Source organism: Procambarus clarkii, chromosome 82 (assembly GCF_040958095.1).
Source record: "Procambarus clarkii isolate CNS0578487 chromosome 82, FALCON_Pclarkii_2.0, whole genome shotgun sequence".
In the NCBI taxonomy this organism is placed as follows: domain Eukaryota; kingdom Metazoa; phylum Arthropoda; class Malacostraca; order Decapoda; family Cambaridae; genus Procambarus; species Procambarus clarkii.
The window spans coordinates 457,279-482,520 of record NC_091231.1 but is presented as its reverse complement, the minus strand read 5'-3'; the positions used below and the strand labels follow the sequence as shown (position 1 = coordinate 482,520).

The 25,242-nt window shown below is 42.9% G+C and overlaps 1 protein-coding gene across 5 annotated transcripts in view; it reads left to right on the top strand.

The window, feature by feature from the left end:
• Positions 1 to 7,289: 7,289 nt before the first annotated feature.
• The window catches only part of LOC123764265 (uncharacterized), a 32,314-nt gene continuing 14,361 nt past the window's right edge, over positions 7,290 to 25,242 (top strand). For 2 of the 5 annotated variants that reach the window (XM_045751824.2, XM_045751823.2), the window contains exons 1-5: positions 7,297 to 7,481; positions 11,099 to 13,329; positions 17,209 to 17,377; positions 20,755 to 20,905; positions 24,796 to 25,011. In XM_045751824.2, the coding sequence (XP_045607780.2) occupies positions 12,183 to 13,329; positions 17,209 to 17,377; positions 20,755 to 20,905; positions 24,796 to 25,011 (1,683 nt within the window). In that variant the 5' untranslated portion in view covers positions 7,297 to 7,481; positions 11,099 to 12,182. Of the gene's footprint in view, positions 7,482 to 11,098; positions 13,330 to 17,208; positions 17,378 to 20,754; positions 20,906 to 24,795; positions 25,012 to 25,242 lie in introns of all 5 variants that reach the window. The other 3 variants (XM_069315726.1, XM_069315723.1, XM_069315724.1) reach the window with 3 other exon arrangements.

The window sequence follows — 25,242 nt, the reverse complement described above, 5'->3', positions numbered from 1 at the left end:
CTTTGCCCTTTGGGTGCGTCGGCGGCTTTGGGGCTTCCATTAAAATATTGTGTTTTTACACACGCTTACACTCTGTACCTCATGCACTCACACTCACTCTTCCTTCAAGTGTGTGTGTGTTTCCTTAGCTTCCTTTAGGCTAAGGACACCAAGGTGGCAAAATAAATATTTGAAAGTTTTTTTTTTTCTTTTTTTTTTTTTTTTTTTTGCAAACAGTGGTAGACGGTTGGAACAAACTAAGTGAGGTGGAGGCCAAAACAGTCGGTAGTTTCAAGGCGTTATGCGACAGTACTGGGAAGACGGGACCCCACATGCGTATTTCCCATCATGTAACTACACTTAGATAATTTAGAGTTAGATTTACCATCATGTAAATTCCACTTGGATAATTACACACCCGAAGTCCCCCCCCCCCCAGGTAGGGATCTCGATATAAGCGATGTTGGGGGGTTGGGGATGGCCGCTGCTTTAACGAGCCATATATGGCAAGTGTTACCACTGCGCCGGCAGCGACTTCCTAGCTCAGCAAAATGTAAACAATAGTTTACTTACATAATAAAATAAAATAAATATAAATATATTAGTTCTACAAGTTAATAAAGATGTATTAAAATTGCCCATTGAATTACTTGAACGCAATCAGCTATGAGGAACTAACCACCTTTGGATCCTCAATGTGCATGGTGCAAAACGCTAGCAGTGTATGTTATTGGGCAGACACAGCAGTAACAGAGGGAGTTACAGACGTGCATAGTGTAATACTGTAGGTGAGGCAGCTCAAGCCTCATGCTCTTACGTAATGGTGCACTTTAACCATGAGAGAATAGACTGGGTGAATCCAACATTACAAATGGAAGGAGAACAATTTATTGAACTGGTACACGACTCATTTATTATGCAGCATGTGACAGCCCATCTGAGGTAACGGCATTTAACAGATCTTGTGCTACCAACAGAAGAGAACATGATGGATGGAATCATGGAGAAACTCACCTCCTTTGTGACCATAATATTCCAAGATGGCATATAATGTAATCTATATAAAAAAAGCTAGTCCAAGAGGGCCATAGAACTAACAGCACTATAGCAGATGACTGCTGAGTTCGTCGAAACTCAGCTAGTCCAAGAGGGCCATAGAACTAACAGCACTATAGCAGATGACTGCTGAGTTCGTCGAAACTTGAAGTAGTGAACAATTTGGAGGATGTTGATCCAGACCACGTCTTCTAAAGGTCAGAAGTAGCACAAGAGCAACAGTTTCAAGCTCAACAAGCCACAGTATAGGAGAGCAAAGATGTTTTTTCACCCATATGATCATAAACATATGGAACCGCATATAAATTGTCATCCACACTTTGGTGGAAATACACATTCCTATAAGACTACTCAATAGATCGGTCGATAGAGCTTCGGCCTCGCATGAAGGAATATGGAACCGCCTACCCGCTGAATGCCACCGTTCATTACTTCGATTGAAAATCCAATTGAACTAAAAACAAAAAACAAACAAAAACGGGGGACCTTTGACGCCGGCTTCTTCTTCCAGTCGAGGCCACTATATAGACGGTGGCCTCCAAGTAAATTCATATTACGTAGCATGGTATGTAAGGAAGAGTACTGGCATTTGTTTAGTGCCTCCAGCTGTCTTTACCTCCTTTTTATATGCAACATATACATTGGCATATACATTATATACATTGGCTGGCCTTTCGTAGTTTGGGTAGATGGCACATTATTCACTTTAGTTATATATACAACACTTCTTACATTGTTGTATATTTATTAGCACGCGTAGCGTTTCCGACAGATCATCAATCCTATGTTTTCCGAAATATGACCCGCCAAATCGTTTAACAACCAGGTACCCATTTTACTGTTGGGTAATCAGAGGCTACTGTTAAGGATTGGCGCCCAAGATCCCCGGCCGGGATACAAACCCAGGCCAAAGCGCTCGTGAAACGCCAGGCGAGTGTCTTACCACTACACCACGGGGATCTCGTGCTCACTTTATGAGCACGAGGTCCCTCACTCCTTGAGTGAGGACCTCACTCGTGGTCCCGTTCACTCACTACTGCCAGCTTCCTCAACTGTATGAATTCTTGCTTCCTCATACCCTTACTAGACCTACTAGAATCACTGACAGTACTGCCATGGCTCTTAATCACATCTGGACCAACATAACCTCTCCGCTTACTTCAGGGATAATCATCGATAGCACTACAGACCATTACCCCACATTTCTCCTAACTAACATTAACAAACCACCTCAGCTAGAGACAAGGGAGATAAGCTTTAGGCTGCACAATGAAACTGCCAAAGGCAATTTTATAGCTGCTGCTGCTGCTAATGTCAACTGGGAGTCCGAATTAGGTAACATAGGGGACATCAACCTAGCAGTGCAATCTTTTCTTCAAAAAACTCTCAGCCTTTATAACACCCACTCTCCTATGCTAACGAAACAAGTCACAACTAAAAGGCTAAACAATCCTTGGCTTACAAAGGGAATACTTAAATCCATTAATAAAAAACATGACCTTGAGAAGAAGTATAGGTTAGGAATCGTCTCCAAGAATTTTCAAAGAATTACTCCTGGTTACCTGATACCTGGTTGATGGGGTTCTGGGAGTTCTTCTACTCCCCAAGCCCGGCCCGAGGGCAGGCTTGACTTGTGAGAGTTTGGTCCACTAGGCTGTTGCTTGGAGCGGCCCGCAGGCCCACATACCCACCACAGCCCATTGGTCATTGCTATCATTGCTCATCATTGATGAGCTCATGCTCATCATCACTCGTCATTGCTATCTAAAATAATTAGGAGAGCCAAAATTAAATACTACGAAGATAAATTTACCCACACAAAGGGCAACTTTAAGAAAACATGGAGCACAATTTCATAAATATTGGGATCAAAGAAAATTTTAAATAACAAACCAATACTCATGTCAAATAGTGATGGTCTGCTTTCAGCCTCTGACACTGCTTTTGAGTTCAATAGGTTCTTCTCTTCCATTGGGTCATCCCTTGCAAATGATATTCCATCTTCCAGTACTAATATTCAGGACTATCTTACAGGAAACTATCCACAGTCTCTGTACCTTATGCCTACTAATTCCACTGATGTTACTGACATAATCCTTTCCCTAAAAACCAAGTCTAGTGCCCTTGATTCAGATTCAGATTCAGATGTTTATTCAGGTAAGGTATATACATACAAGTGATGTTACATTAATGGATTGATATATAGATAGAGCTAGTACATACAATGCCTAAAGCCACTATTACGCAATGCGTTTCGGGCAAGAAAAACATTAATATCTAGAACTTAATACTAATTGAGCATAAAGAATAAAAGATGTTGAGAACAAATACAAATAAAGATAAAAAAAAAGGGGGAACATGACTGAAAAAGCAGCACAAATACAATAGGTTGACAGTGTTGATTACAAAAAAGAAAAAAAAAAGAAAATAACAGACATGGGTTGACAATAGAGGAGTGAGGTAGATTACAGGGAATTTATTAGGTAGTGTTTAGTTTTTATCTTAAACTGGTTGAGAGAGGTACAGTCTTTAACATGGTTGGGAAGGTCATTCCACATTCTGGGCCCCTTGATTTGCAGAGCATTTCTAGTTTGATTAAGACGTACTCTAGGAATATCAAAACTGTATTTATTTCTGGTGTGGTGCTCATGGGTTCTGTTACAACCTTCTATGAAGCTTTTAAGATCAGGATTGGCATTATAGTTTAGCGTTTTATATATGTATAATACACATGAGAGAATGTGCAGTGACTTAATATCTAACATATTAAGAGATTTGAGTAGGGGTACCGAGTGATGTCTGGGGCCAGAGTTGGATATTGTTCTAATAGCGGCTTTGTGTTGGGTAATTAGAGGACGTAAGTGATTTTGGGTAGTAGAACCCCAAGCACAAATACCATAGTTGAGATAAGGATAGATAAGGGAGTAATAGAGAGTCACCAGAGCAGGGCGTGGTACATAATATCTGATCTTAGAAAGAATGCCCACAGTTTTTGAAACTTTTTTTGATATATTTAGAATGTGTCCCTGGAAATTCAGCTTGTTGTCAATGAGAATGCCAAGGAATTTGCCATCTAATTTGTTACAAATTTGGGTATTGTTTATTTTGAGATTTATAAGACTAGAGGATTTATTGCCAAACAGAATATAGAAGGTTTTGTCAATGTTAAGGGTGAGTTTGTTGGCAGTTAGCCAATGATGGACTTTATTTAGCTCAGTATTTACTGTGGCATTTAGAGCAAGAGGGTCAGGACTGGAGTAAATGAAGGTTGTGTCGTCAGCAAATAGAATTGGTTTGAGGTGTTGGGAGGCATTTGGAAGGTCATTAATGTAGATGAGAAAGAGGAGAGGGCCAAGTATGCTGCCCTGAGGAACACCAATGTTGATGGGTAGGGTGGGAGAAATTGTATTATTCACAGAAACATATTGGAGCCTGTCAGTAAGGTAGGACTCGAGGTATTGTAGGGAGTGCCCTCTGACTCCATAATGATGTAATTTAAGAAGAAGGTTATGGTGGTTGACAGTATCAAAAGCTTTACGCAGGTCCACAAATAACCCAACAGGGAGCTCCTTTTTATCAAGGGCTGTATGAATCGAGTTAAGCATACTAATGAGTGCATCGTTAGTGCTTTTTTTGGGTCTGAAGCCATATTGGCAAGGGCTAAGTATATTGAGTTTGGCTAGATATGAGTAAAGCTGCTTGTATATAAGTTTTTCAAAAATTTTTGACAAGTTTGGCAGGATTGATATAGGTCTGTAGTTGTTAACATCTGTGGGATCACCACATTTGTGGACAGGCGTTACTCTCGCTTTTTTTAGAATATCTGGAAAGGTTTGGAGTTCAAGTGACTTGTTGAAGAGCAAAGCAATAGCAGGGGCTAAAGATCTGGAGGCTTTTTTGTATATTAAAGTTGGTATCTCCTCAAGGGGCACCAGACTTGGTTTTAAGGGAAAGGATTATCTCATTGACGTCAGTGGAATTAATAGGCTTTAGGTACAGAGACTGTGGATAGTTACCTGTAAGATAGTCCTTAATGTCAGTACTGGAAGATGGAATATCATTTGCAAGGGATGAACCAATGGAAGAGAAGAACCTATTGAACTCAATAGCAGAATCAGAGGCTGAAAGCTGACCATCGTTATTAGACAGGAGAGTCGGTTTGTTATTTAAAGATTTCTTTGATCCCAATATTTGTGAAATTGTGCTCCAAGTTTGTTTAATGTTGCTCTTTATTTGAGTAAATTTATCTTCGTAGTAATTAGTTTTGGCTCGTCTAATTATCTTAGTTAGCAATAATGAGTAATTCTTTGAGAATTCTTTGGAGACAATTCCTAACCTATACTTCTTCTCAAGGTCGTGTTTTTTGTTAATGGATTTCAGTATTCCCTTTGTAAGCCAAGGATTGTTAAGCCTTTTGCTTGTGACTTGTTTTGTAAGCCTTGGACAGTGGGTGTTATAAAGGCTAAGAGTTGTTTGTAGAAAAGATTGCACTGCTAGGTTGATGTCCCCTATGTTACCTAACTCGGACTCCCAGTTGACATTATCAGCAGCAGTTATAAAATTGTTTATAGCAGTTTCATTGTGCAGCCTAAAGCTTAACTCCCTTGTCTCTAGAGGTGGTTTGCTAATGTTAGTTAAGAGAAATGTGGGGTAGTGGTCTGTAGTGCTATCGGTGATTATACCTGAAGTAAGCGGAGAGGATATGTTGGTCCAGATGTGATCTAGAGTCGTGGCAGTGCTATCAGTGATTCTAGTAGGTCTAGTGATTAAGGGTATGAGGAGGCAGGAATTCATACAGTTGAGGAAGCTAACAGCAGTAGGGTGTTCTGGCTCGCAGAGGTCAATATTAAAGTCCCCTGCGATAATTAGGTGGTTTTTGTTCAGTCTGTTATCAAGTATTAGATTTCTAAGGTTTGAGTTGAATACAGACACATCAGTGTTGGGAATTCTATAGACTGCACCCACAGACAGGACAGACTCAGCACCCTTGACTCTGAAGCTGGCGAAGATATACTCCCCATAGCAGTCTCTAGTTCTAATTTCTTTTAAGCATGTTAGTTCTTGGTGGTAGTAAAGAGCAGTGCCACCACCTCTCTGAAGTTGACGACAGTTGTGAATTGCTGAGTAGTTAGGCATGTTAAAGAGTTGAGTAGTATCCTCTTTCAACCATGTTTCAGTAAGTATAATAAAAGAGAATTTGTTGCCAATAGTTTCAATCAAGGCACTAACATCATCGAAGTGTTTACCTAGGGATCTAACGTTCAAATTGATTACAGAGATATTGTGATTATGAGTTAATACATTGTTTACATCATGTGCTGCAAAATATCTGCAATTTAGATCATTAAAGTGATTATTGTCATAGATAGTGGATAAGAGGTTAAGTTCTGGGTCTATACTTGACTGCATAAAAGAAGCTGATTGTAGAATCAGAAATAAGTAGAAAAAAGCTATAAAATAGGGAAAAAAAAATATATACACAATACTGTACAAAACAAACACAAAAGGGGCTTACAGGGGTACAATGGAGTAAGGGAGTATGGCTAGGCTAGGCAACCTAGGCAATTAATGAGATTAAAGAAAAAACATGTAAACATGGACTATACAAAACACAAGATATGGAAATACAAAACAAAAAATATAAGCAAGACTAAGCAATACAAAAAAAAGAACAAAAAAACAAATTGAGCAAAAATGAGGTAGATTGCTTACGAGTACTCACAGGTACACTGTAAGTAACAATTTGCAAGTAACAATTTGAGGAGATACCAACTCTTATTAACAAAAAAGCCTCCAGATTTTTAGCTCCTGCTATTGCATTGCTTTTCAACAAGTCACTTGAACTCCAAACCTTTCCAAATATTATAAAAAAAAAGCGAGAGTAACCCCTGTCCACAAATGTGGTGATCCCACTGATGTTAACAGCTTCAGATCTATATCAATTCTGCCAATTTGCTTTCTGTATTGGCTTAATACCATTGCTGCGAATTAGACCTAACCTAACCGATAAACCTATAACTAACTAACTGTGAATTATAAGTTTATCGAGGTCCACCCCAGGCTAGCTATTCCGTTTTCAGTTTACAAGTTATACCCATGGTACCCATTTATTGTTAGATGAACACGAGTGGTGATGGGCTGGTGAGCGCCATCTGTTGGTGGTGCGGGCGTGCAGGGCGGGTGTTGTGGGCGTCGAGGCGTCGCAGGCCGGGAGTGTCCCGTCTGGGAGGACGTGGGGGGCGGGGTAGGGGGGGGGGAGGTATGGTAAACAAGTGAGAGGTGAGGAGGAGGAGGTTGTGGTGGTGGAGAGTGTTCCTGGAGGACTACAGTGCTCCCGTGGCGGCTGAGAGGAGGCGCACGTCCGCCACAACTCATCCCACCTGACCCAGTTACCTGCAAGTACCGTCCTCTCACCTCTATACCTCTTCACTTCTTGTTTTGTAACGGTTAGGAAATACGTGAAATTGTTTTGGTTATGATTCCTGATTGTAAGTGGTTTTAGAGCTGGTATAATAATAATGTTCTGCGTCTAAATAATGTGCGCATAAGTGTTATCATTAATCAGGACAGTGTATAGCTGGAGTGTGTTCAGGTTAAGTCTTTTTTTTTCCGTAAACTAGGTTAACAAACATGACGCGTTTCGTATTTTTTTTAAATCGAGTCTAACCTGATGGGATCTGTACAACTTTCAACATTTTGAAAAGATATTGAAGCATGTGTGTACTCACCTAGTTGTATTCACCTAGTTGTGCTTGCAGGGGTTGAGCTGTGCTCTTTCGGCCCGCCTCTCGACCGTCGATCAACTGTTTCTACTACAATTTTTTTTCTCACACTACACACACTCACACACACCCCAGGAAGCAGCCCGTGACAGCCGACTAACTCCCAGGTACCTATTTACTGCTAGGTAACAGGGGCATAGGGTGAAAGAAACTCTGCTTGTTGTTTCTTGCCGGCACCTGGGATCGAATCCGGGACCACAGGATCACGTGTCCAGCGTGCTGTCCACTCGCCCAGCAGAGTGGACAGTGCCTACAAGTGTGTGCCTACAAGTAACTGTGCCTACAAGTGTGTGTGTGTGTATTACTGTTTTTCAGCAACTTTTTAATGACCCATTTTTTCTCTACCTGATGACACCAAGCACATGTGTGAGCATTGAGGGAACCCTTTAACTAACCTGAATGTTAAAGTTTTAACACAGCTTGTGGAACCCTCGAGTTAGTGTACGATGATGTGCAAGTAACAAAAGTTTTGATATTTTATATCTTGGAAAAAAGAAAGATTCCACAACTTGTCAAATATGTTATGCTATTAAGAGATACACATTTTCAAACCCAGTAAGTAGTGTACATTTTTAACTACAGTAATTTATGAAGTACATTGTGCGTGAAGCATATGGACCGTCGTAGGTGTTGAAAATAATTACATGGTATACAAGCTACAAGATGTTACTAATGCATGGTAATATACAGTGTTCCCTTGTACATTAAGTTTTCATCTTGACACTTGATGCACACAGAAATCCACAATTTGCGGAAGAAATCCACAATTTGCGGAAGAAATCCACAATTTGCGGAAGAAATCCACAATTTGCGGAAGAAATCCACAATTTGCGGAAGAAATCCACAATTTGCGGAAGAAATCCACAATTTGCGGAAGAAATCCACAATTTGCGGAAGAAATCCACAATTTGCGGAAGAAATCCACAATTTGCGGACGAACCGTCATCACAGCCCTTCTGGCTTTATTCATCTTGACACTTGATGGTTCTTGGTGGGTGCTAATGGAGGTCAGCAGATATGCTGTGCTAGTGTTGACCCGTGTACATGTTGGACTTGCACATAAATGTTATAGCAACTGTGCACAGTGTGAAGGATGACAATTATAGGTGTAATTGGTATGTTGACCAAACTACACACTAGAAAGTGAAGGGCCGACGACGTTTCGGTCTGTCCCGGACTGTTCTAAAGTAGATTGTGATCCACAATCGACTTGAGAATGGTCCAGGACGGACCGAAACGTCCTCATCCCTTCACTTTCTAGTATGTGGTTTGATCAACATATTTCAGCCACGTTATTGTGACTCCTCGTCTGCATATAATTGGTATGATGTACAAACATCTACTGAGAATGTAGATGTATATACTGTCATACATCTAGTCACTTGTATATTTTGGTTAATTAAGGTATTGATAAATAATTTAGACTTTTGTAGTGTCATTTATGTAGATTGTGTTATCTTGTTAAAACTGCCTGTGGTGTTTACCTTTATGCAATATTGGTTTAGAATTGTGTAATTTAATTTTAACATGCCTTGCATAAGTGGGTCAATTACTAATGACTCGTCCTAGGTTTTATGTTGCTAGCTGTTTATTATTGTGTGATCTTGTCCCATAGGCAGCAGTTATCGTCAATTATTGATTCGGAAGGTATTGAGGTTTATCCTATGAAGATTTAAAAAATTGTCTGGGTTTTACAGGTATGATGTAAATATGGATATACTGTAATAGGTCTGTGTGGATGTACAGTAATGGAGTTTACCTTGACCCATGAACAAAATCATGCTACCATTTCATGGTACAAATGCAGTTATCATGAATCTTACTAGAGGAATGCAGTCATCATATAATTAAAAAATTGTCTGGGTTTTAAAAGTATGATGCAAATGTGGATATAAAAGGTCTCTGTGGATGTAAGTAAAGTAAAACAATAGATAAAACAATTGGTGAAATATTAGATAATAAATCTGGAAGCGTCGGCAAGGTGGAGCACCAGGCATTAAGTGCTAGACACAGACTTTGTGCCTCCACCCAGTGAAACAATAAATATTTACTTTTGTTTTTCTTATACTGTATTCTGCATACAAATTGATAATTATGTAATGGAAAAATTATTTTAATTTATTGTGCCTATGCGGGTATGACCATTTCTCCATAGCCGCTGTCTTAATGGTTAAACATATCGAATGCCATTTATTATGCTAATGATGTTACTTTGCATTTCCTCCCAAATTGGCTATTTTCCGTGCCACTATCTGAATCTTGCACTTTGTCTAGTTTTCTTACACCCGATTTTGATTTAATCTCTTGCTACCCCTGGAATTTATCCACATTTAAGTGTTTTATGTTTTTTTTTTTTTTTTTGCCAATTACAGAGGCAAAAGAATTTGATTAATATCTCCATTTCTTCGAACATTCTTTAGCCAGAGTTTTCTGTCATTATATAGGTATCTGTCATCAGACTTCCCTTGGAAACCTCGCATATGTGATTGCCAAGTTTCTGAAGTACAGTAGTTAGAAAATCAAGAAAGATTTTGTATAGTTAATAGTGGTAGTAATGGTGTCCTTATCCCCTTTCCCCACAATTTTGTACTCTTAATTTGGTTTTTGTAGTAAAATTATCTTAAATTCATAAATATATTTTAACTTAAAAATTATATAGGTGGCCCATTGGTTCATAGTGTATTGGAATATTGTGTAGTCTTAAGTGTGTGAGCACTTTATACCACTTAACATGACATTCACATGTACACTTTTAAGTGGGTAGAGGATAGATTAACGCAGATAATCTGCTCTAATCATTGTTCACTGCATTTTTGACAGTAAAATAGGTTTCCATTGGTGCTTCATTCTTGTTTTATGAACTGTTATACAGTATTTGCGAATTGTACATCCCAAGCATTCTGGATTTCATAGTGTTGAATTTTGGGCTGGAAAAGAGATGGAGTGGCAGGTTTGGACTTTAGGAAGTCTGTAACTTGACAATTCCCCTCACATCACTTTCTTTTCTCTCTATCTTTGTTAGTGTTTCATTGTACGAATAGAATACTGTAAGTACTGTAGTTCTTATTGTCTAACCAAATGCTGTGTTAACCTAGGAATTCTTTCCAATTCTAAGTACTGTATACCATTTGTGGTAATTTGAGAAATATTGTACAGTACTTGATATTGTCAAATGTGATATGATGGCTTTACCTCTCGGTATCCATTTTACCAAATTGTTAGTTACTAGGCTTTACAATGTTTAACAATACAGTATTAACATTTTATTTCATTTGTTTCAGGAACTGAATGCGAGGCCATTGCTTTCCATGTCACAAGCTAAAGAAATGATGTGGATTAATGCTCGGATAAGATTTTCAATAGCATTTTTACATAACTTGAGTGATGCAGATTCAATACTAATATAATACAGCAAGGAATAGTACAAAAAATCTGTAGAATTTATAGCAGCAATTAGGATGAAGGATTCTTCCTTTCACCAGTGGAGTGCCATGTAGTAACTTGTACTTTTTGATGATCTCTGGAGTGAGATGATGATATGGTGGGCCTTGGATGGTATGCGTGGTTGGTGGTGTGTGTACTGTGGTGGTTACTCTCGGTAGAGGTTACCACATCTCTGCCTGATGATCTTCTCACCATCACCGTACTTATGACCCTCCAGTACTCATTCATGCTGCTTTTCATAATCTCTGCTGCTCACCTCTACCGAACTGTGCTTCCTCATCCTGCCAGTGGCATTGTTGGCAGCTGGTTCACCTGAAGATTACTTCATAATACAAATATTATATAGTGTATCTGAATGTGTTCTCGTGCTAATGAAGTGGAAAATTTCTGAACGTGTAATATTCATGTATTATTTTTAAACCTGTTAAAATTATAAAGTTCACAGTATGGTTTAATGTGAAATTTTATGAATGCCTCATCTATACAGTTTGGCAAATACGAGACGAGGCTGTACTTAGCATGGTGGTTTCTATGGCAGGTGTGCTGGTAGCACTGGCAGTGGTGGCAGGTCATGTTTGGATTGTGTATGTGTCTGCACCTCATCTTCTTCCACCTGATGCCTGGCTCATTACTGCTTTGGATCTGTTGGCTCACTGGGCTCTTGTATGGGAAATAACTGCCTTCTGTAGTTTCCTTAATGATGTAGAAATTAAAGGGACTGGTGGTGGATTTGTTTCTGAATTGAGGAACAGTTGGATATAAGAGGCATTGAGAATTTGTTTAAATTCAAAACTATAAATAATGCATCAGAAGTTAATTAAATTTTGAAATATTTATATATTTTTGGGGTAAAAAAATTGGCTCTTAAGGTTTGATTTTTGCTTCAAATCATATTTGATTCATTTATATTAGACGCCCATAATGGAAAACTCTGATACTGTGAATAAGGCATCGGATGTAAACAGATCAACTGATGTGCTAGAAATGCAGCAGCCAGTTTCGAACACGGAGGACATGGATAGTTTTAAGGTTTATGTTGCTGACACACCTAATGTACATTTGGATTTAGTTGGTGATAATTTAATTCATTCTGCTCCTGGATCGAGGTCATCCACACCGACTTCAAGAACAGAGTACAAATCACGTAGCAATCTATCGACACCAGAGGCACATAGGAAGTCGTTTAAAACAGGATCGATTGCATCACAGTTAGAGACGGCATGTAGCATAAATATGAGTGCTAACATTGCTCGTAAACTGAACAAGATGAGAGAATGTGGAGAAAGCTTGGGTAGTTCATCACAAAATAGCTTTGAAGAGCTAGAAGGTGGTGCAGAATCTTGGGGACAGCCATCTCTTGACTCTGGATCTCAAGGATCTCCAACAGCCATTGGCAAAAGGCTCTTGCAAAAGCAATCGCTTCGTCAAGTGTTTCCCTACATTTCATGCCTTCCATTTGAAAATAACATTATATTTTGCTTTGTTTTGTCTGTTTGGGATAACATAGTTGGTCCTCAAACTGTTTATGTATGGAAAAGAAATGCATTTCCTTCACAAAAAACCTTTGATGATCTATTTGAAGACTCTGAAAGTCTAGATGTGGGTGAAGATGGTATGGAACATTGTAATTCTGCATCAAAACAGACAAATGCACAGCCAGAAGCAAATGTCAGTATGCCTTCCAAGAAGGCTAGTGGAAAAAAAAAGAAAAAATGGGATAAATATGAATCGAGGAGGTCAAGTAATGCTTCTAGTCATTCAGAAGAAAATTCCTCAATTGAGCTGGGAGAGAGATTATCAAATCTAACGGAAAACGTGGGCAGCCGTGTCGGACAGCATTGTGAGCAGGAGCTAAACTTTGATTGTCTAGAAAGTTCAAGAAAAAGCAGCAAAGATACATTACTGAAGTCTGAAAATATTTCCGAGGATCAAGAGAGTTCAGCATCACCAGAGATAACTACTGGCCTAGAGAATGAAGGTGACCATAAAGATAAAGACTTGAAAGAAGTGCCGCTAGCCAACTCAAATCACAGATCTTCTGATAGTTCTTGTGAACCACAAGGGCAAAGTAAGTCCAAAAGTTATTTATTTGAATATTAAATACTATGAATCCATTTTGTGAAATATGTGGAATAAGGTATTTGTTTCTCCCATACAATGGAATCGAGCATGCACTCCCCTGCATGTGGCTGGCCCTCATGTCTCTGCATGTGATTGACAGTGCCCCCCCTCCTCCTCCTGTCTCTGCATGTGATTGACAGGGCCCCCCCCTCCTCCTCCTGTCTCTGCATGTGATTGACAGGGCCCCCCCCCCTTCCTCCTCCTGTCTCTGCATGTGATTGACAGGGCCCCCCCTCCTCCTCCTGTCTCTGCATGTGGCTGACAGGGGCCCCCCCTCCTCCTCCTGTCTCTGCATGTGGCTGACAGGGCCCCCCCCCCCTTCTCTTGTCTCTGCATGTGGCTGACAGGGGGCCCCCCCTCCTCTGTCTGCATGTAGCTGACAGGGGCCCCCCCTCCTCTCTCTCCATGTGGCTGACAGGCCCCCCCCCCCTCCTCCTCCTGTCCTCTGCATGTGGCTGACAGGACCCCCTCCTCCTGTTTCTGCATGAGGCTGACAGGGCCCCCCCTCCTCCTTCTGTCTGCATGTAGCTGACAGGGCCCCCCCTCCTCCTTCTGTCTCTGCATGTAGCTGACAGGCACCCCCTCCTCCTTCTGTCTCTGCATGTGGCTGACAGGGCCCCCCCTCCTCCTGTCTCTGCATGTGGCTGACAGGGCCCCCCCCCTCCTCCTGTCTCTGCATGTGGCTGACAGGGCCCCCCCCCCTCCTCCTGTCTCTGCATGTGGCTGACAGGGCCCCCCCCTCCTCCTGTCTCTGCATGTGGCTGACAGGGCCCCCCCCTCCTCCTGTCTCTGCATGTGGCTGACAGGGCCCCCCCTCCTGTCTCTGCATGTGGCTGACAGGCTCCCCCTCTCCTCCTCCTGTCTGCATGTAGCTAACAGGGGCCCCCCCTCTCCTCCTCCTGTCTGCATGTAGCTGACAGGGTCCCCCTCCTCTCCTCCTCCTGTCTCTGCATGTGGCTGACAGGCCCCCCCCCCTCTCCTCCTTCTGTCTGTGCATGTGGCTGACAGGCCCCCCCCCTCTCCTCCTTCTGTCTGTGCATGTGGCTGACAGGGGTCCCCTGCCCATTCCCATCTGTGCCTGGCATGGGTGGCCTCCCATCTTGTCTGTGCCTGAGGGGGGTGGGGGGGGATCCTGTCTGTGCCTGACAGGGGCGGGGGGCATCCCATCTGTGCCTGACAGGGCAGGGGGGGGGGGCATCCCATCTGTGCCTGACAGGGCAGGGGGGGGGGCCATCCCATCTGTGCCTGACAGGGCAGGGGGGGGGCATCCCATCTGTGCCTGACAGGGCAGGGGGAGGGGGCATCCCGTCTGTGCCTGACAGGGCAGGGGGGGGGGCATCCCATCTGTGCCTGACAGGGCAGGGGGGGGGGGCATCCCATCTGTGCCTGACAGGGCAGGGGGAGGGGGCATCCCATCTGTGCCTGACAGGGCAGGGGGAGGGGGCATCCCATCTGTGCCTGACAGGGCAGGGGGAGGGGGCATCCCATCTGTGCCTGACAGGGCAGGGGGAGGGGGCATCCCATCTGTACCTGACATTGCAGGGGGGGGGCCATCCCGTCTGTGCCTGACAGGGCAGGGGGGGCCATCCCGTCTGTGCCTGACTGGGCAGGGGGGGGGGGCATCCCGTCTGTGCCTGACAGGGCAGGGGGGGGCCATCCCATCTGTGCCTGACAGGGCAGGGGGGGGGCCATCCCATCTGTGCCGGGCAGGGGGGGGGCCATCCCGTCTGTGCCTGACAGGGCAGGGGGGGCCATCCCGTCTGTGCCTGACAGGACAGGGGGGGGCCATCCCGTCTGTGCCTGACAGGGCAGGGGGGGGGGGCCATCCCGTCTGTGCCTGACAGGGCAGGGGGGGGCCATCCCGTCTGTGCCTGACAGGACAGGGGGGGGGGCCATCCCGTCTGTGCCTGACAGGGCAGGGGGGGGGGCCATCCCGTCTGTGCCTGACAGGGCAGGGGGGGGGGCCATCCCGTCTGTGCCTGACAGGGCAGGGGGGGGGGCCATCCCGTCTGTGCCTGACAGGGCAGGGGGGGCCATCCCGTCTGTGCCTGACAGGGCAGGGGGGGCCATCCCGTCTGTGCCTGACAGGGTAGGGGGGGCCATCCCGTCTGTGCCTGACAGGGTAGGGGGGCCATCCCGTCTGTGCCTGACAGGGCAGGGGGGGCCATCCCGTCTGTGCCTGACAGGGCAGGGGGGGGCCATCCCGTCTGTGCCTGACAGGGCAGGGGGGGCCATCCCGTCTGTGCCTAACAGGGCAGGGGGGGCCATCCCGTCTGTGCCTGACAGGACAGGGAAGGGGGCCATCCCGTCTGTGCCTGACAGGGCAGGGGGGGCCATCCCGTCTGTGCCTGACAGGACAGGGAAGGGGGCCATCCCGTCTGTGCCTGACAGGGCAGGGGGGGCCATCCCGTCTGTGCCTGACAGGGCAGGGGGGGCCATCCCGTCTGTGCCTGACAGGGCAGGGGGGGCCATCCCGTCTGTGCCTGACAGGGCAGGGGGGGCCATCCCGTCTGTGCCTGACAGGGCAGGGGGGGCCATCCCGTCTGTGCCTGACAGGGCAGGGGGGGCCATCCCGTCTGTGCCTGACAGGGCAGGGGGGGCCATCCCGTCTGTGCCTGACAGGGCAGGGGGGGCCATCCCGTCTGTGCCTGACAGGGCAGGGGGGGCCATCCCGTCTGTGCCTGACAGGGCAGGGGGGGCCATCCCGTCTGTGCCTGACAGGGCAGGGGGGGCCATCCCGTCTGTGCCTGACAGGGCAGGGGGGGCCATCCCGTCTGTGCCTGACAGGGCAGGGGGGGCCATCCCGTCTGTGCCTGACAGGGCAGGGGGGGCCATCCCGTCTGTGCCTGACAGGGCAGGGGGGGCCATCCCGTCTGTGCCTGACAGGGCAGGGGGGGCCATCCCGTCTGTGCCTGACAGGGCAGGGGGGGCCATCCCGTCTGTGCCTGACAGGGCAGGGGGGGCCATCCCGTCTGTGCCTGACAGGGCAGGGGGGGCCATCCCGTCTGTGCCTGACAGGGCAGGGGGGGCCATCCCGTCTGTGCCTGACAGGGCAGGGGGGGCCATCCCGTCTGTGCCTGACAGGGCAGGGGGGGCCATCCCGTCTGTGCCTGACAGGGCAGGGGGGGCCATCCCGTCTGTGCCTGACAGGGCAGGGGGGGCCATCCCGTCTGTGCCTGACAGGGCAGGGGGGGCCATCCCGTCTGTGCCTGACAGGGCAGGGGGGGCCATCCCGTCTGTGCCTGACAGGGCAGGGGGGGGGGGCCATCCCGTCTGTGCCTGACAGGACAGGGAAGGGGGCGGGCCCATCCCGTCTGTGCATGTGCCTGACAGGGTCTCCTTCCCTATGTTCCTGACATTTGCTGTCAAATATTTTGCTGAAACATGAGTGGTGATTCTGTGATGGCATAAAGTGAACAAGGTATATTATTATTAATTGATGAATGTTGTTTGTGTAGTGTATTCTTATCATACATAGATTCCTATTACCCTCTAGGCTTATTCTTTTAACCTCATGTAAGTGGAGACACTAGGTAATTGTGATTATTTTGTAGGTTTTTAATAAATCTGTATCATGCCAAGTATGAAGCCTAAATTTTGTACATTGTTAAATATTTAATTTCCTGTCAATACTAGTATTTACATTCTGTGAAACTTAAATGTTCTTTTTCTTAAATAAGCTATAAAAAATATTGTTTAATAGCAATATGTATAAACTGAGGTCTTTCCAGACAAAGGTAACTACTTGATGATAACATTTTGATGTTGAGAAAATGGTGTGTAAAAATGTTGCTTTTACTTTAATGTTTCTTGATCTTGTACTCAGAGTTTGGGAGCAGCTGGTCGTGTGGTCGTAGTAGACTGCGGATAGGGAAGGTGGTATGGTACGTGACTGTACACAGTGTTGGGGTCGGGCAAGTGGGGCCTTCGTCAGATAAGATTAAATCGTCACTTCACGTGGTTCCTCACCAGGGAATTATTATTGTGGCTGCCAGGTTAGTTTGCACATGTATTCTTAAACTATATACAGTACTGCACCTTTTTATTAAATTTGAATGTGGAAGATGGTGTAATGAATTCCCCCCCCCCCCCCCCCTCACACACAAAGTACTGGCAGCAGCAGAACCAGCAACCCAAATAATTGCATTGAACTTGAACTTGCCAAATTTATTTATGGAATGAACCACATAGTTCTTTTAGTCTGAGAATCTGATAATATTGAACACAGTGTAAAACTAAATGCTGGAAAATCCAAAACAATCAGGGTCTATTGCCGAATACTGGTGTGGTTGATTTTGGATAATCTTTACCTCGGCTTAACATACATTGCCAATTTTTTTTTTTTTTTTTTTTTTAACCAAGTACAGGAGTACCTTGGTTTAAGAGTTTAATTCGTTCCTGGAGATGGCTCGTATTCCGAAGCTAATTTCCCCATAAGAAATAATGGGAAATGAATTAATCCGTTCCTGACTACCCCAAAAACCCCACATCAAACTAAATTTTTATAACTAATTCATCTATATAAACTACAAAACTATGTTCAAGTTATTACTTGCCTTGCTGTTGAATGCTGTAGGCGTATGGAAAATGGTGAGGAGAGGAGGAGTTACTATTTGAAAGGGGAGTCCCCTTCCATTATCACATCAGGCAGCGAGGACCTTTCTGGTGTGCACTCCCTGGCACGTTTTATCTGAGTACCACTAGGTCCTGGTTGTGGCTCACTGCTCGATTTTTCTCGCCACAAATCTGTCCATGGAAGCTTGCTTTTCCCTTCTTCGCAAGCTGTCTCTGTAGTAAGGCATCACATTGTCATTGAAAAGATTAAGGCAACGGCCTACTACAGCTTTCTCTGGGTGAGTCTTTTCAACAATTGTTTGAATCTCTTCCTCTTCCTTGAATCTCTTTGAATCTCTTTGAATAATAACAAATTGTATAGTCAAATGACCAAAAATCCAACAAAACACTGAAAGTCCGGGTGAAGAATTGATGTGGGATAGTCACTAACTGGGCGGGAGACAATGGTAAACTGAGGGGCAGAGGGGCGACGATCGCCGTACCGCCCTAGGTCGGCCTGAACGCGTATCAACAAACTCGCGTTCCGAGGTAACCCTCGCCTTCCGAGACACATTTTCTGAGGAAATCCGGCTCATATTCTGAAAAACTCTCATACAGGGACACTCGTATTCTGAGGTACCACTGTATTTATTTATAATTTGCAATGTTACACAACATAAAAGGTGTACAGTGGTACCTCGGAATACGAGTGTCCCTGTATGCGAGTTTTTCGGAATACGAACCGGATTTCCTCAGAAAATGTCCCGGAAGGGGAGGGTTACCTCGGAACGCGAGTTTGTTGATACGCGTTCAGGCCGACCTAGCGCGGGGTGGTACGGCGATCGTCGCCCTTCCGCCCCTCAGTTTACCATTGTCTCCCGCCCAGTCAGTGACTATCCCACATCAATTCTTCACCCGGATTTTCAGTGTTTTGTTGGATTTTTGGTCATTTGACTATACAATTTGTTATTATTCAAAGAGATTCAAGGAAGAGGAAGAGATTCAAACAATTGTTGAAAAGACTCGCCCAGAGAAAGCTGTAGTAGGCCGGTGTCTTAATCTTTTCAATGACAATGTGGTGCCTTACTACAGAGACAGCTTGCGAAGAAGGGAAAAGCAAGCTTCCATGGACAGATTTGTGGCGAGAAAATAGAGCAGTGAGCCACAACCAGGACCTAGTGGCACTCAGATAAAACGTGCCAGGGAGTGCACACCAGAAAGGTCCTCGCTGCCTGATGTGATAATGGAAGGGGACTTCCCTTCCAAACAGTAACTCCTCTCCTCCCCCCTCCTCATCTTCCATACGCCTACAGCATTCAACAGCAAGGTAAGTAATAACTTGAACATAGTTTTGTAGGTTTATTTAGATGAATTAGGTAAAAAAAATCAGTTTGATGTGGGGTTTTTGGGGTAGTCAGGAACGGATTAATTAATTTCCCATTATTTCTTGTGGGGGAAATTAGCTTCGGAATACGAGTTTCCGGAATATGAGCCGTCTCCAGGAACGGATTAAACTCTTAAACCGAGGTAACCCTGTGTATTTATGTAAATTTATTTATAAATATATATTTATATAAATATATATTTAAATTTATTTAAAATTTATTTATATAAATTATTTATTTATATTAATTTATATATAAATTTATATCAATACATTTATTTATACCAATTTATTATACATATTTATTTCATATTTATACATAAAACATTTTTATATCTATATTTATTTAAATATATTATTTATTTATGTAAATATATTTATTTACGTAAATATATTATTTATTTACGTAAATATATTATTTACGTAAATATATTATTTACGTAAATATATTATTTACGTAAATATATTATTTATTTACGTAAATATATTATTTATTTACGTAAATATATTATTTATTTACGTAAATATATTATTTATTTACGTAAATATATTATTTATTTACGTAAATATATTATTTATGTAAAAAAGTGTTAAAGGTTTAATATTTGTTTACCAGTGAAGGATAATTTGAGTATGCATTGATGACGGTAAAAAGAATCTTGTTCAGATAAATGTCAGTCGTCGGCCACAGTGACGTACAATACTGTACTCTATTTAGCAAATACTGTACATACTTGGAATTTCTTTTTAAGACAAATAATAGTCCAATGTTTATGATGTGAAAACGATAAATACTGTATTGAAGGTAGTGAGGGATTTGCTCACCCAGCTCTGGTAACTTTACCTAAACATTACATTCTAGTCTCCAAAACATGTGAATTTTTCTTTGGATATTGATTATTTTGCGAGTAGAAAATGTCTGGCAGAAAGTCTGACTAGACCACTTGGGAGGAGGATGTGGTCAATTTGAATAAGTTTGAACTGATACCAAGTTATCAAGGCTGGGAATGAGGAGCAGCCAATGGACATTTGAGGGAGTTATCAAAGATCTGTAATTTTGTATACACTACTTCTAATGTTATATTGTGCTTATATTAAACAATATTGTAATATTTGAATAGAAGTGGTCCTTAACAGTACTATATAATAAGAGTATAGTGCAACCTTACAAATTATAAATATGCTTTGAAATTGTTTCCCAAATGTTTTTTAATCTTATGAATAGATTCACAGAGAGAAAGTTCCATATAAATATCTTGTGTATCAGTGGTTGAATGGCTGGTATAATTTGGACGAGTTTTTAAATGTAGACGTGTACAACTTTTGATTACGGTATACTTTTCCTGTATATTTATACCTTGCCAAACTTTCTTAATTTGACATTTTGCATAAGCCTTAATATATTGATTACCTTTCAATGAGTCTTGCTTTCAGATTTACAGTAGAGGAGGAAGATGGTGGTGTACCATATTGTTTATCTATGGTGGTGCCTCTGGAGGAATACAAGAACTTCCTTCCTCTCACAGAGATGGTGACCACCTGGCTCGTCACCATTGCTGCCAGTACCAGGCTTCTCATAACTAAGGTGCATGACTTTTTTTTTTTTATGCTTTAGATATTGGTTTAAGTTTACAGCAGTTTGAATTTAGTTTGCAGTATGGAGTACTGAGGGGCCTCGTAGCCTGGTGGATAGCGCGCAGGACTCGTAATTCTGTGGCGCGGGTTCGATTCCCGCACGAGGCAGAAACAAATGGGCAAAGTTTCTTTCACCCTGAATGCCCCTGTTACCTAGCAGTAAATAGGTACCTGGGAGTTAGTCAGCTGTCACGGGCTGCTTCCTGGGGGTGGAGGCCTGGTCGAGGACCGGGCCGCGGGGACACTAAAGCCCCGAAATCATCTCAAGATAACCTCTCAAGATATGGGTTCGTTCTTTATTTTAATATCAAGACGAGACCATTTTGGAATGAATTAGACTATATTGCAGATGATGAGTCACAATAACATGGCTGAAGATATGAAGACTAAACCCTACATGCCAGAAGATAAGACGACGACATTTGTCAGTCCTGGATCATCATCACAATCGATAATGGTCCAGGATAAACCAAAACGTCATCTCATCTTCTGGTGTGTAGTTTAGTCTCCATTAGGCTATATTAATCAGTAAATTTTGGTTTGGATAGTCCTAACAGTTGTCTGTTATATCTAGCAAATGTAGTAAAAGAGCTGCTCTTCTTGGTATAACTTTGATTGTAGGTTTACCGTATTTCTGCACATTAGATTCCAGTTCTGTGTTGGGGAGCAGTGAACTATCGGCAGTAGCGCTGATATTCGAATTTATAAAAAGCACAATGTTATTCCACCAGTGTTACCATTCTCCCTTCCTGACCTCTCTTCCCTGTTTTGGGGAGGTGTTCCCTCTTTTGTCAGGATTTGAGATACCGGGTAATTATAGGGAGGAAAATGCTAGGTCACTGTTAGTGCTGCCACCTGGTGGCATAGGTGGTTGTGATGGGCTGTAAGGCTTTACTCATGGCTACCAACAGTAGTTTTGTAATGTCACTGGGATTCTGAAGTGATTAACCCTTCCACTGTGTATCACAGCTGGAGTCATGAAGGCTAGTTATCTGCAAACTGCGCATAACGGCTGGAGCCGTTTTAAAATGCCACACAAGATTTAAGTCCTGCACATACACAGGCCTCGGACTTTTTTTCCTCTGGCCTCTAGTAACCATCCCCAATTTTGGAACAAGATCCCAAGTCCCTCACCTTCCTTCTAGGGCCTTATTAAAACAATGAGGACCATGTCTGGCACACTCACCATCCAGTGTCTGGGATGTACAAGTTGGCCATAATAGAAACCATTGAATTTTTAACAGCAGCAAATGAGTAATTGCCATATACTGTACAGTATATATTTACAGGCAAAATGTGTGCTATATTGATTGTTGACCAGACCACACTAGAAAGTGAAGGGACGACGACTTTTGGGTTCGTCCTGGACCATTCTAAAGTAGATTGTGATGATTGAAGTTGTTGTTTTTTTTGATTCAGCAACTCGGAATAAAAGTTTCAAGCAGCACGGGCTATGGTGAGCCCGTAGTGGACTTGCATGGCACAGGAGCGAGGCTGTAACTTGTTGATGATTGAAGGAGGAGAATGCAATTAATAGGCAGAAGAGAGGTGAGAAGAAAACCTTAGAGGAAGAGAAGGCAAGGCAAAGGTAGGGAAGGTAAGATGTAATAAAGGGGATAGTAAGAATGAGAACAAGAACACGAGAACAAAGATAACTGCAGAAGGCCCATTGGCCCATACGAGGCAACTCCTATTTATACCACCCAATAAGAAGGGGATAGTAAAAGGAATAAGAAGGGGAAATGGTAGAAATAAGCAAGAGATCGTGAGAGAGAACAATGGAAAAAAAAAAGGAAAAGAGAGAGAGAGAGAGAGATATAAGTGGAAAGGTAAGCTTATGTTAGGTCACGTTTGTTAGAAAGTTTAGAGCATTTAAGTATATACTGTGAAAGGGAACAGTCAACAGCAACAAAGCCAGGACTAAAGTTCATGTTGGGTACATTGTGTATTAGAGCCGATTCAACGAGACTGCGTCTGTGTAGAGTAGAGGCAGGAAAGATAATTTTTGAGGAAGGCCAATCAGTAGGATGATTAGAATCCCTAACATGACAGAGAGCAGTGTTTGTGTCAGCAGACTTGTCTGTCATTGAGTGTATGGCCAGTTTTGCCAAAGTATTGGAGAGGACAAGACGAACAAGAAATAGACACCAGCAGCATTAGAAGCAGGAGGAGCAGTGTGAACTAGATTGCTACGAAGTGTTAGTTTGTCGAAAGGCGAGCTTTATGTCAAGAGGACGAAAGGTATTAGTAAAAGTTTTGAGTTCAGATATGAAGGGAAGGCAGAGTGCTACTAGTGTTGGAAACAGGTTTAGAATGAAAGAAATTTTGTTTAGCTTGAGAAAAGGCACAGGTGATAAAATGCAAAGGGTAATCAATGCGAGAAAATGATTTGTAGATAATGCAAAGGTGCAATGCGGTACCTTGCCTCATTTCTAAAAAAAAAAATTACTACTGTACAATTAAACTAAAAGAGGTAGAGAATGTCAAATAGAATAGAATATACAATGGAGACCTTTTAGTCAGATTTTCATGCTCCCTCGATGTTAATTTTCAAAAAAGAAAAATTCTGAATTTTTTTTTTTTGTGTGCACCGCGAGGTTTGTCACGTTTATAAGGTGAGCAATGCAGGAGTTAAGTAAGCTAGTGAATAGATCAATTGGCTTCTGTCAGTGCTGGATTGAGACGCGCTAGTCATGGAAGTTGTTGGGATCGAACTGTCGACAACCCAACACATTTAATTTAGGTTTATTCTGAGTGTTTATCCTATGTTTCGTTGTACTATAACGGGGTACATTAATCTGATCAGGTGTCAGCCTCAGCCGGACCTATTGTCAGGTGCGACACTCTTTGTGCTGAGGTCTGACAAAGGACAAGAAAATAAGATTGTATAAAAACTTCATCATGGATATATTCGGATATATCTCTAACCACCTTATATACAATATATTACATGTATATATATTTAGGCATTGTACACAAGTACAGTTTTATATATATATATATATATATATATAGAGACACTGCGACCATGAAATGGTCGTCTCTTGTCCGATTGTTCTTCCCACTTATAAATCATCCACTTGTCCGTAATTAGGACCACTATTCGGACACTGTGTTACCTCAACGCCTCTAACTATCAATGACGGTGCCTTCCATGACCTCAGAGACGTCTTCCATGCCGCTAGGTCCTCACGTACGTTTCCTTTGGTGAGGGTGGAGCATACTGGAACAGTTGGGTCAGTTGGTCAAACATCCGAAAGCGACGAATGCATGTTGACTCAATGGAGGGGAGTAGATGTCTGTCTCTCCACATGCTCCGGCCAGCACACGTTACCTCGCCCGGTGGTTCTGATTGGCTAACAGAAATTCCTGCCACCGGACGAGCCATACCGTGCTGACCGTTAACGACCTCCATTATCGTTAACCTCGTTCTTCCTGTAATAATGAACGTATTTCTATTATATAACCGTGTCTTTATGCGAGGAAATAACACGATACATCGTAACAAAGTACAGTATCATACTTGACTGTGTTAGGATGCCATAGGCCTTCTGGTTGTCCTCTTGTCTGACTGAAAACTTGTACCTTCTTGGCATGCAGAATAGAATACCCAATATAGTAGATAAATACTTTGTTTTCACAAGATTAATTCGTACTTTTAATTAGCTTTTCGACATGTTTTATTCATCATATTTCCTTTTCCTTGGCCCTCTTCACTTTTTATCCATAGAAATAATTTTGTTCTTGTCAGGAACTGTACTTGTTTCCTTTTCAACTATTACTCCCATTTTAATTGTATTGTAAATCATAATATTTATACTGTATATTAATTTTTCTCAGCATGGTCTTGGAGGGGGTGGACTGGTACAGAGCAAATTAGTAGAACTGTGTGATGTGTTGGTGGCTTTAAGAAGTGCCAGTTTAGATCAGTATCCACTTACACCAGCTGGCCGACCTCCTGATGACCGCAGGCTTGCCGAGATCATTCTTACCTCGCATTTGCAAACTATGGGGTCTACAGTTGTTGTTGCAGATTCACCAAATGCTGCCAATAAGGTATTTCATTTTAAAATTTAGTAAGTCATGTGGATTAAATGTACAGTGGAACGTCGACTTATGATTTTTTTGAGTTATAACCCCAGTTTCGTTGGAAAATTTGACTTGGGACTTTGATGATACACGTATGGGTCGATGGAGCTCGTGGTTCCTGGTAGCACGGGTGACCCCACTTCAGTTTACCAGACTGCACGCTTAGTAGCGATCGCTCTTGAATTCTTTGTAAAGAAT